Genomic DNA, 13,035 nt, shown 5'->3' on the forward strand with positions numbered 1-13,035 from the left:
ACCGATGTTTATAAAACTTTATACAACTGCTTTACTTTTCCAATTGTCATCTATAATACAGTCGGTCAGATTTAATTTAGGATAAAGTACTGTGGCAGGTAGAACAGCCACTCAAGGACGTCCACATCTTAATCTCAGATGCTGTGAATAGTCACCTTACATGGTAAAAAAGATTCTGCAGATTGGATCAAGTCAAGGGTCCTGAGATGGGGAGGAATTATCCTTGATTATCTGGGTGGACCCAGTGTAATCACAAAATGGTCTTTATAAGAGAAAGAGGGAGGCAGGAGAGTCAGAGAAGATGTGATGATGGAAGCAGGGGTCAGAGAGAGAGAGAGAGAGAGAGACAGGGAGAAAAGAGAGAGACAGAGACAGAGAGGGGAAGACAGACAGACAGACTTAAAGACATTTTACTTCTGGCTTTGAAGATGGAGGAAGAGGCTATAAACCAAGGAATGTAGGTAGCCTATAGAAGCTAGAAAAGGGAAGGAAATGAATTCTCTCCACAGAGCTTCCAGAAGGAATGCAGACCTTCCAAACCCTAATTTTAGGACTTCTGAACTCCAGAGCTGTAAGATAACAAATTTGTGTTGTTTTACCTAGCAATTTCACTATTAGTTATATACCCCAAAGAACTGTGTGCCAATGTTCAATGCAGCATTAATTCACAATGGCTAAAAGGTGGAAACAACCCAAGTGTCTATAAACAGATGAATGGATAAACAAAATGTGGTACAAACATACAATGGAGTATTATTCAGCTATCGATTGTGTAACAAAGATAAACTTGAAAATATGCTAAGCGAACTAAGTCAGACACAAAAGAACAAATATTGTATTATTCCACTTAATATAAAGTATCTAGAATAGGCAAATTCAGAGACATAAGATACACATCTGTTTTCTTTAATTTGAGCTGACCCACAAGAAGTTTATTACTCCTTTTTATTTATTTTAATCAATTCCTTAAAGGTAACTATGTCAAAACTCATTCACTCTACTCATACCCCCAAATCCATTTCATTCAAAATCTTTGAGGTAGTATGAGATAATGAGAGGGAGGGGATATATGTATACATACAGCTGATTCGCTTCATCGTACAGCAGAAACTAAGACAATATTGTAAAGCAACTATACTCCAATTAAAAGAAAGAAAGGTAATGAAAGACTCACAGTCTTTGCAATCACAAATTACTAAACAGTTCTGAATTCATTTCCCTTATCTGTAAAATAAGCATAATACTATTTACCTTATAAGAGTATTTTAACAATTATAAAGTGTATATAATAAAGCAGCTAGCCGTGCACATATAGTAAGAATTCAACAAATGGTAACTGCTGCTACTATTATTACTATTATCTTTGCCTTCCCCTCCGATGACCGCCTCAACTACTTAAAAGAGAAATAAGAAAAATGGAACAATCTAACATGAATTAGTCCTCATTTTCCTTCTCCTTTCCACCTCAATTTTCTGTCATTGTTTGAATCTTAGCTTCTTCTCCCCAATATAAGAAAAGGGTATATCTTTTTCCATTTTCAAAGTTAACCCTCCATTCTGTACTTTTGATCCTAACTCCTTCCCCTACCTCAGTTCTGTCAGTTGTTTTTCTTTAATTCCTTTCTCTCTGGTGGTTCCTTCCACCTGGCCTATGAACATACTCAAATTTCCTCAAAGAAATACCACTATGGTACTTTCTTATACCTCCTCTTGAATTACCATAATCTATCCTGAATCCGTCACCTGCGTATCTGTCTCATCTCTAATGGATTGCTAACTCTTCAAAGACTGAGGGTATCTCATTTATTTGCATTAACATCTTTTAATAACACCAAGTATAGTACTTTACATATAGGACAGGCACAGACTTAAATAAATCAATAAACCTAAGCAACAGATTTTCTGTGAACATATAAGGGCTGTTTGACAAAAGCGCATTGTCAGATTTACCTGCTCAACCTAAATAAATCACTTTGGTTGGAGAAAGGCAAAGGAGTAACGTATCAAATACAATATTAATTTTATAATATCATTATCTTAAAAAGTCACAAAATCAAAAATTATTTTTCCTTAAATGTTTAAAATTGTTGTAGTCTGCACAAAAGTATTCTGAATCCAGAAAATGTGAAACTCTGTTATTTTTTTTATTTTTTATTTTTTTTGCGGTACGCAGGCCTCTCACTGTTGTGGCCTCTCCCATTGCAGAGCACAAGTTCCAGACGTGCAGGCTCAGCGGCCATGGCTCACGGGCCCAGCCGCTCCGCGGCATGTGGGATCCTCCTGGACCGGGGCACAAACCCACGTCCCCTGCATCGGCAGACGGACTCCCAACCACTGCACCACCAGGGAAGCCCAAAACTTTGGTTTTATTATAATGCTAAGGGTTCTTTCCATTGAAAAATTTTCTTGTTATTCATAAACCAACAAAAACTAAGAACCCATATATTCTTTACAGTTAAGCAATCTGTAGGTTAGTTATATTTTTAAATAAAAATAAATTTATAAGCAAGTAATTATCTGAATAAACTGTAATTTTATTTTGTTTTATTATTTTTTATTTTTTGGCTGCGCTGAACGGCATGCGGGATCTTAGTTCTCCAACCAGGGATTGAACCCTCGCCCCCTGCAGTGGAAGCGCGTAGTCTTAACCACTGGACCACCAGGGAAGTCCCAGTAGACTTTAATTTTACATCTAATGTATCAGACATGGTATTTAGTATGCAAACTGGAACTCAAATGTATTTTTATGTTCCTAAGCTAACCAACTGACATCAGTGGGAAATGCTAAGAACACAGTGACAGACTCTTAACATTTGAGAAACTAGACATTCAAGGTTATCCTCAAGTGAATGTAAAGGCCCGTAATATGGAAGTAATGTGTAATTTTATAAAGGCAACAAATGCTTCAGTCAACATATAGAAAGTGAGTCACTACGCTCCAGAGTTAGGATGGCTGATCAACTCATGTTTGATCCAATTTCTCTTATTATTTCATTAGCAGTAATTCTTGTGAAAAAGGAATAAAAATTTTCCCTATTTGTAAAATTAACTACCATTGCTGCTGGTGGAAATAAAAAAGTCTAAGAAAGCACTAGTTTTCAGCCACAAAATCAGAGTCTTAGAGACATTAAAAAGTAAAATATCTAAATTCATACTGCTTAGCTCTATGGTGAATGAGTCTGCCATGCAATCCATATTAAAACAGGGCAAGAAATTCATGGGACTGTTTCAGCAAGTGTTCCAGCTAGAATTTATCTTACATAGCTCTATAAATGGTTTTAGACCCAAATATATATATACAAAGGTTTGCTTATGTTTTCAGTTTTATTTTATTACAGTTCATGGGAGAAACCATAGGCAGGGTGTAAACCATATGCAGCGTGTAAATCCTAATCCTGCCTTTATTTCCTGGCTGGTTTCGTGCCTCAATTTCCTACTCCTTGAAATAATACCTAACCTGCAGGGCTGCCATAAGAACTCAAAAATCAGGTAATGCATACAGTGCTTAAGATTTTTAAAAACATGTCATCAGGGTTTTATTAAATGTGGTGCTCAATAAATGGTAGCTACTGAAACTTCTATTATAGTAATGGATTCCCAAGCAATCCGGTATAGTGTTTTTTCAGTGTTCTCCAATCATTCTGAGTCTGTTTCTCTTCCCTAAGAAATACATGCCTCTTCTTTGAATCTGAATTCTTTAGGCATGGGTGTCCTGCTCACTCTCTTCTAGTGTCTTAATGGGATCAACTGCCCTATTTCTCTCTGCAAACAAGTCCCACACCTAAGCTAGGTGGCCAAAATACTGGCAGAGGGACTGCTGCTACAAAAAAAAATGCAAGGCGGAGCCCAAACGGGACAGAAAGGAGACTGGCTGACACTTCAGACAGAACAGAATGCTGCCCTTCCCCTTTGCGGGATGTATTTACAGCAGTCTACCTGGCTAGCCTCAGCTGGAGTAACTTGAGAGACATGTTAAATACAGCAGGAAGCCCCACTGTTCAGTTTCACATAAAGAGGCAGGTATGCTTTAGAGATTAAAAGATTAACAAGTATCTCCAGGTACCAAAAATTTTAAACGAAAGATATGTAGGCAGGAAGCTGCTGTACTGGTTCAACTCATCTACTTCAAATTAAAAGGTGTTGTGGCCAGTAGGGGTGGAAAACAAAGACAGTTTCCAACAGTGACTCTCGTTTTTACTATCTCTTATAGTTAGGCATTTTAAAAATCACGAGTCAAGGAGGCAACGCTCTCTGCTAGTAAAAACCTAGTGAAACTATTACTTTCTGGGAATCCCTGCCCATAATTCCCTTCTTAACTGGTTGATAAAGACACATAGTCAAATGTCGAGTATGGGCTGTGGAGACAATCTATCCTTTACGGACTCACCTCAGTGAGTGAGGTGAGTGGGGGCCTCAGTTTCCTCATTTTTATGGTATTCATTTTCTCTTGATACAGGGTTTAATCTAGTGTATTTTTTAAAAAAAATTACCAAATAAAAGGATGTATTAGAAACAGGTGTGTGTTTTTATCTACTCACAATACCATAACTTCAATACAATTTATACTGAATGTGGATAAGATTTCCCATTTTGGTTAACACCTATAACAAGAGCAACTTTTTTGTTATAGCCATTCAACTTTTTTGAATGGCTGTGTAGCTGGCACCATGCTTAACACATTTCCATTAATACTCACAATGACTTATGAAATTTATTATCCCCATTTTATAGGTGAACAAATTAAGTCTTTTTCAAAAAGACTGGGGAAACTGCCTGAAGTCACACAGCTTAGTAAGTGGCTAGTAAGTCATTCCCAGAACTAACTGACCCAAAGAACTAGTCTCTCAACTACTCTGTAGTTTCTCTGATATATGGCAGCAAAAGATGAAACAATCTGCAGAAGAAGTTAGATAATCTTAAGTCAATACAATCCCAGTTCCTGCAAATACTAATATTCGACAACTCAATACTCAAATTGGTCTTTATTCACCGAATACAAGTCACAGTTAAATGGGAAGTTTCTTCTTTTAGCTCTATTATATCTAATTAAAAAGCTGGATCTGAGAACGATCTTGTACCTGTGTTGCCATCTCCACTCTCCATAGATGGTTTACTGGTTTCTGACGGATTGTTCATTCTTGAGTCTGCAATAAATCAGAAGAGAATAGGTTTTGAAAATATTGGGGATGTGGTTAGGGAGGCAAAATTGTGGCAAAGGAAAAGGTCAAGAATATTGACTATTGTTACAGTCCTACAGTTCAAGGAGAGATGGTATCAACATTAAAACATTGCAAACTATAATAAAATTTTATCTGAAAGAAATTCAGGATTCCCTTAACTCTGAAGTGATACACAAATAAATTGTCTTTCTAAAGAACCTTAAGATTCTTCCAAGAGAAATAAGAGAAATCTAACCTGCAAAAAAAATTATAATAGAGAGTATAATATAAAAAAGAGGAAAAATGTTTTATAATATGAAGCATAAAGTATATTAAATAAACAAAGTTGGGGCAGGGAGGAGGAGAGAAGTACGTCACAAAGTAAAATATGTTATTCCCAAATAAAGTTTCTTTTTTCTTAAGTAAAGATATTCATTAATTGTAACCTAAATAATCTACTGGTAATCTTGATTACAGACTGGACAATATCTCAACCTAACAGAATAAAATGAAAACATGTCTAAGAAAAATATCGCCATATTTACTCCCCACCCCCTCCCCTAAAACAAATTAAACATGCGTCAAAGTGAGAATATATCAAATCCATACCTCAATCATAAACCAGTACAAGAAGCTGGACTACAAGGCATAACAGATACATCTAATAACTGCAAAATTAAATCACAACCACACCCAGTTACAAATTATACTTCCTTAATATCCTAAATGAATGCTTTCATAGTAATGTGTTCTCATCAAGCAATATTAAGTATCCTAGAAGATATCCAAGAGGAAAGACAAGAACAAGTTTGCTTTTCTTCTACCTCTTCTAAAGGGTAAAAACTATACATTTAATACGTATCTTATTCTACTTCTCCTGTGAACTCAAACTTAGCATATTTATAATCAAAGGAGTTTACTATCAAGCAAGTTCTACCTTTTCCCTCAATGGGTTAAGAACCATTTAACTATAATTATTAGCAGAGAATAATACTTAAACTATATATTATATTCAATTTTTTGACTGAACAGCCCATTTTGTCATCTGCTTAAATGTTTAACTAGAAAATCAAAACAATCATTAGTAGTCCCAACCATGTTGTCCATGCTTCCTTTATCCACATGCATAACTGATGAGAAAGATCAAGAATCCTTCTCTCATAAATTTCATTTCCAACCTGGAAGCTGTGTAATAGCTTTTTAAATACAGTTTTTGAAACAAATGCTTGCCTTATGGGCTTAAGCAGTTCTATCATATATTTGTTTTGTTCTTCACATGTTCAAAGGGTTCAAATTTGTATGTCTGTGGTCATAAATGAGGGTAGTTCTATAACTTCCTTCCCCCTACAGAAAAATTTAAATATCATCTGAAAGCATACTAAGGTTTGAAAGGAACAGGTGTACAGCTTAGTAAACATCAGCTTTCTGAATGACTTAACCAAAATCTTATGAAAGTCAACAAAAACCACAACAAATATAATAGAATACACCATTAAGCATACATGCTGCTCAATGCTTCCTTTAGAATGTATTTTAAAAGAAAGCGGGAAAAAATGATGAAGCAGTTAACATTCATCAGAAGGGTAACAATGTTTTCCACATACCATAAAAACAAAGCTGTAGGCATAATTCTCAACAAGTCATAACCTGTACAACTCATATCCTGATTTCCACATCTAAAAATTAAAAATTATGTCACAGGTATTCTATGTAAATCTTCTATGCATTTTCTATCAAACTGTCAAGAGTTTAATACACATACACAAAAATAAATAAAACCAAATCCTGATTAATTGTACAACTATGAATGTTGTACACTGGAATGGAATGGAAGAATGTTTAAATGATATTTACTGTGAACTGAAAATTACAGATATAATGTCTAATTCTAAAATATAATGCTAAAAATATTTCAGAAAGGTACTTTCCTTTCCTTTCTTGAGTTCCCAACTTAGTAGATGTAAAAGAGTAAATACAAGTAAATTCTTTTTTTGATATGTGAAGTTTGTTTTTTCCTCTCTGGGCACACTGAACTGACTGTATGAGTCTAATACACAGTCTACAGGTTGCTCTTGGATCGAATTCTTGACATCAGTTTGTTATTTTAGTCATTCACCCTTTTAATAGTGATTTTTATCATGCTGTACAAGTATTAGTACTACCCTGGGTTTAGGCCATGCCTTCCAGCTAAAAATTCAAACATTTTCAGAACTATCATTTTATTTTATCCTGAGCTACTGTAATGGTGATGGGGGGCAGCCTCAATTTTTCAAGCAGGAAAAATTACCTACGGGAAAAAAGAATCATTTGTAGAGGTTTTAAAACTAAGATATCAGAGACCTGGAGTTCTTATCATCACCTGGAGAGGTGACCAGAGTAACCCAAAGAGGTTTCAACAATTTTGCATACAAACAGAAAAAACTCAACACAAAATTGGCCACCATGGTCACAGTAAGTCTAAAAAACAAAGTGCCTCAATCTATTTTAAATCTTAATCACCAAAGAGAGTTTATATATTCAAGCCACACATCCCCCTCCCCAAATCTTGTTGTTCTATAGGAAAAACTCTAAAAACAGGCTTTCCAGCACTTAAAAATTGTTTCCTGAAGAACAGAAGTTGATTTTTTAAAAATAAAAAAGGCTAGTATTAGCCAAAATTTGAAAACAGTTAACAGTTTCTAAAATCTGGAAATTGATCAACAGTCCTATTGCAGTAACCATTCCAATTACCCTCTGCATTAGCATTTATGGGAACAACTATGCACTATGGCTCCATCTTATTTTTCACTAGGCATTTTTTATAGAAGACATTCACATTCGGTATGCAAAAAATTTTTTATTAATATGTACATATTATTTAGGTACACTTTATACCTTGTTTCAGATTTAGACTGTTTTTAGAACTACATGAAATGCTCTCAATAGAAATTTCCAAAAAGCAAAAATGTCCTCCATTCAAGTTGAACTCTAAATCCACACTATTTACTGAAAATATCCTCTGAACCAGAAGAGCTAGTGGTAGGGAGGGACCTACTGCAAATTCAAGCAGGCTTGTGCTTTGCAAATGCTTTCCTCCTTCCCAGCTCAATCCACTTCTCCCCCCTCCCCCGAGTTGGTTGCATATGCGATTAAGCATTTATGCATAGTCAACTCCACACACGCTATTTCCATATTAAAGCTTATAAGAAAGAACCGTGCTGGTACCCACCTAGAACATAGTCACTGCAGTCCAGCATTGCTGTGAAATCTTCTAGAGGTTCAGACAATCCAAAGCAAGGAAGAAACAGGTAGCGGTTTGGGGTAGGGGAAAGAAGGTACTATTATTTCTAACAAATCTACACTATATTCTTAAAAGAACAAGGGTGGGAGGTGGAAAGTGGATTGGGGGAGAAGCGAAATACAACTTCAGTTACACCATAGCAATCTTCAACTGAATAAGGAAACTTCAGTTGCTCAGAGGAGTTTTAGTCTCTCCTACCAGCTAGGACTGACATTGTCAAGGCAACTGAAGCATGAAAAGTTCCTCTTTTTGTAATAAAATAGAAACAAAGATTGCAGCTGGCAGTTTCCATAATGAAGCTTAATCAGTATGCGCGTGATTAGGGCCTTATGCAAATCTCTCCTCGTTAGCACAGCAGCCAGTACTTTGAAGTCCACGAACAATTCATTTACAGAATACACTGAAAGCACTCCCTGCATAATTTAAATCATTGCATAAATATTTATCAGTCCATTTGCATATTAATTGGCAGTGCATGAAGGGAAAAATTATCTCCTGAGTGCCAGCATAATAATTAGGAGGATAAAATGAGATTTCTTCCAATGGCCTGGCTTCTTGGACCTAACTTGAGATAGTACCGGGGGAGGAGGGAGGGACAGGAGACAGAGTTCTGTTAAAATGCCACTGAAATGACACGTACAAATTAGAAACAACTCTACAGACTTAAGCACCTTTAATCTTATTCCTGCTGGCAACAATGACTTCAGTAATAAGGGGATTTGCAAAAAGCTTTCTACACAATCCAAATAATCCCAAGGAAACAATTAGCAAGGTAGAAGCAGAACATAGGGCTGTCAAGATGGTGCTAGCCTACTGATAGAGAATTTTCCGAATATTAACATACACTGTCAGGTGAAAGTCCTACTTTAAAACGAGGCACCAGTATAAATCCGGAAGCAGTGTAGGATCTATAAAATTATCTTCCAGAGTATGAAAATTCATTATCTACAAATCCTTTTATACTACCAAATTAACCAAATAGATTAGTTGAATGCCACATATCATACAATATCCTTCCCCCATCAAAATCAATCTAAAGTGTAGGACAGTCTGTTATTTACAATATCAATCATCAAAATATGGGTCATGTAAATTGTGGAATTAGTATTTCCAAGTAAATTTCACTTAATGTATATGAATCTATAGACTTAGAATACTTACAAAAGAATATATTTATTTAAAGTGAATTTACAAGGTAAAACATCAACCCCAAATTTTTTAGGCATTACCATATGACAACATGCCAATGTTATCATCATAGACAATTCAGGAGATTGATAAAAACCCATGAAATAGGCATTATTACCCCCCTTTTAAAATAAGGAAACTGAGGCACAGAGAGCTGAAGTAGTTTATCTAATGTCACACTAATAATCTGGAGTCAGGATTTAAAACCAGATTTTGCTGACATTAAAATTTGAGCTCTTGGCTACTATTATACCTATGGACAAGTTATACATTTAAGGAACTGGTAGGCATGGGGGGCTTGAATCAAGCAGCAGACTAAAATAGCTTACTTTCAGTGTAGTAAGGAAGCCAATAATTGGTGACAACAATTTTGTGTTTAAAAGTCAAGTGTGTATGGATACACAGAAGAGTGCACTAGACTTGAAGAGAGTTCTCAAGGGTATTATTCCATTAACAATTGCTTTTATTTAGAACTAATCTTCAAGGATGCCAAGTGTCTGATTTTTTAAAATATATATGTACCTTTTCCCAACATCAATGATGAAATTAAATTCAACATGCATATGAGGAAATGAAAGACAACATTTCTATAAGGGACCTTCAAAAGATTTCCCTGCAAGTCAATAACTTTGTTAGGAACAGAACCAAAAACCTTTCTTAACTTTTAGATCAGCACTCTATTTATACTGCTAGTTTTTCTGTTTTACAGAACCACAAAATCCATATAAGGAGAGGGTTTGGGGGAGAAATTTAACAATGACGTGTAGTACCCATGAAACTTTCCCTCTTTGAACCTTCCTTTTCTCTTCTGTAAAATGATACTATCTTTTTCATGAGGCTGCTGTGAGGATAAATGTGCTTGTGCTTTTCAGACTAGACCTTGGACTGGAGCATGAGGTAGTTGTGCCAGGGAAGACATCAAGACACACGATAAACATGGTGCATCCTTTAAGAACACTGATTTTATTCAACAATGAATCATAATACTTTTTAGTAAAACAATCAAGAATATATTATGGAACAGAATTCAAAAGAGTTTTTAAGGTAGAATGTATTGGATTACACAACTTCTACTTGGTGGGAAAATATGAGAAGAAATGATGAATGTGAATAAATGTTTCTTTCCTTCCTCTTCTGCCTTCATAAAATTTTACATTTATTGCCTTTATTTACCATAGAATCTCTCTGCATCTCACCATCTACCTTTTTGTACCACATGCAGTAATACCTCTAAACTACCTTTCTTATGCCAATTAGGTCTTTCATACATTAGTTAAGGATGACTTATAGCGACAGCCAGACAATCACTGCCAACTAAGGAGTATTTGCTGGAAGGTACCTTGCAGGGCAGGACTTCAGTAGTATAATAATCCTCCTCCCCCTCAGGCCAAGAGAGTCCCACAGGGTCTCTGCACAGCAGGCCTATAGCTCACTAACTCACACAGGTTACGATGCAAAGTGGGACCTCCTTCCCCTCTGGTGAACAACTCACTATCTTCACTGCAGGAAGAGGGAGAGGGGCAAAAGAAGGAGGCAGCACTGAGATGCAGCTATCCAGGGTGACAGGAAGCCTCACCTTACCCAGGCAGCTGACTCGGTCACAATGGTGGGGGTGAGAAAACTCCCCTCCTACCACTCTTGATCTAGGTACTTTGTGCATTCTAGAAGGCAGGCTTAAATACTAGAAGGTTGTCCAGGCCTTCTACAGTTGGACTGGGAGAGGGAAGGCCACTATTTCTCCCCTACAGTCCCTTAACCGTGGAACAGCTGATCTGAAAGAGGGAAAGAGCTTTTCCCACAAAGTCTCAAATGTTCACCTCATTTGGTCCTCTGTCTGAAATATCAGATTAAAACTTAACCTAAAAAGAATACCCTTTTTAAAAAGGAAAACCATTTTTGGGAAGTTTGTAGGATTGTTATTCACACTTCAGCATGAATTAATCCAATTAAATTGCTTTCCTTTAAGACCTAGTTTAGGAGTTGATTAGTGAGGTAATGGCTGTTTCCATTGGAAAATAGGCCAATAAACTCTTTTTTTTTTTTAATTAATTAATTTATTTATTTTTTTTGCGGTATGCGGGCCTCTCACTGTTGTGGCCTCTCCCATTGCGGAGCACAAGCTCCGGACGCGCAGGCTCAGCGGCCATGGCTCACAGGTCCAGCTGCTCCGCGGCATGCGGGATCCTCCTGGACCAGGGCACGAACCCGTGTCCCCTGCATCGGCAGGCGGACTCTCATCCACTGCGCCACCAGGGAAGCCCCTACTTTTTTTTGAAGTATGGTTGATTTACAGTGTTTCACATATACAGCAAAGTGATTCAGATATATATATATATATATATCTTTTTCAGATTCTTTTCCATTAAAGGTTATTACAAGATATTGATTATAGTTCCCTGTGCTATACAGTACATCCTTGTTTACCTATTTTATACGTGTATATGCCAGCCCCAAATTTCCAATTTATCTCCCTCCCCCATCTCCCTTGGTAACCATAAGTTTGTTTTCTATGTCTGTGAGTCTATTTTTGTTTTGTAAATAAGTTCATTCATATAATTTTTTAAGTTTCCACATATAAATGATATCATATATTTGTCTTTCTCTGTCTGATTCACTTCACTTAATATGATAATCTCTAGGTTGATCCATGTTGCTACAGATGGCATTATTTCATTCTTTTTAATGGCTGAGTAATATTCCACTGTGTATATATATCACATCTTCTTTATCTATTCATCTGCTCATGGACACTTAGGTTGCTTCCAGGTCTTGGCTACTGTAAACAGTGCTGCTATGAACACTGAGGTGCATGTACCTTTCTGAGTTAAGAGTTTTCTCCGGATATATGCCCAGGAATGGGATTGCAGGATCATATGGTAACCCTATTTTTAGTTTTGAAAGGAATCTCCATACTTTTCCCCATAATGGCTATACCAATTTACACTCCCACCAACAGTGTAGGAGGGTTCCTTTTTCTCCATACCCTTTCCAGCATTTATTATTTGTAGACTTATTACTGATGGCCATTTTGACTGGCATATGTGAATGATGCCCCCTAAGGCTGCAATACTGGGATTTCAGTGCTTAAAAAAACAACAACAGCAACAAAAAACCCAAAATGGAATGTCTACCATTTACTAAAAATTTAGATGGGCAAATACCAAGAAAGAATTTACTTTATCAATTTGGCTATTAAGCACTGCCAAATAACAAGAGATCTGAAGGATAATCTTATTTCACAAAAAGTAAACTGAGGCCTAGAGAATGACTCTTAGGTGACACAGCTATTAAGTAGCAGAGAAAGTGGGGGTGGGGGGTATATAATACGGAAATATGAGAGGAAAATAAGTACAATAAAATATGCTGAAACTCTTACCACATGACACAGAGTTCTGTAGTTGCTGGTCA

At 36.4% G+C, this 13,035-nt stretch overlaps 1 protein-coding gene across 4 annotated transcripts in view; it reads right to left on the reverse strand.

Moving 5' to 3' along the window:
• Positions 1-13,035, reverse strand: part of POU2F1 (POU class 2 homeobox 1) — a 184,092-nt gene that overhangs the window by 87,472 nt on the left and 83,585 nt on the right. For all 4 annotated transcript variants that reach the window (XR_009531235.1, XM_060091317.1, XM_060091315.1 and 1 more), the window contains exon 2: positions 5,079-5,144. Coding sequence is in view for 3 of the 4 variants with exons in the window: in XM_060091317.1 (XP_059947300.1) it covers positions 5,079-5,136 (58 nt within the window). In the remaining variant the exon portion in view is untranslated. The remainder of the gene's footprint in view (positions 1-5,078; positions 5,145-13,035) is intronic.

The sequence above is a fragment of the Mesoplodon densirostris genome, chromosome 2 (genome assembly GCF_025265405.1).
Source record: "Mesoplodon densirostris isolate mMesDen1 chromosome 2, mMesDen1 primary haplotype, whole genome shotgun sequence".
In the NCBI taxonomy this organism is placed as follows: domain Eukaryota; kingdom Metazoa; phylum Chordata; class Mammalia; order Artiodactyla; family Ziphiidae; genus Mesoplodon; species Mesoplodon densirostris.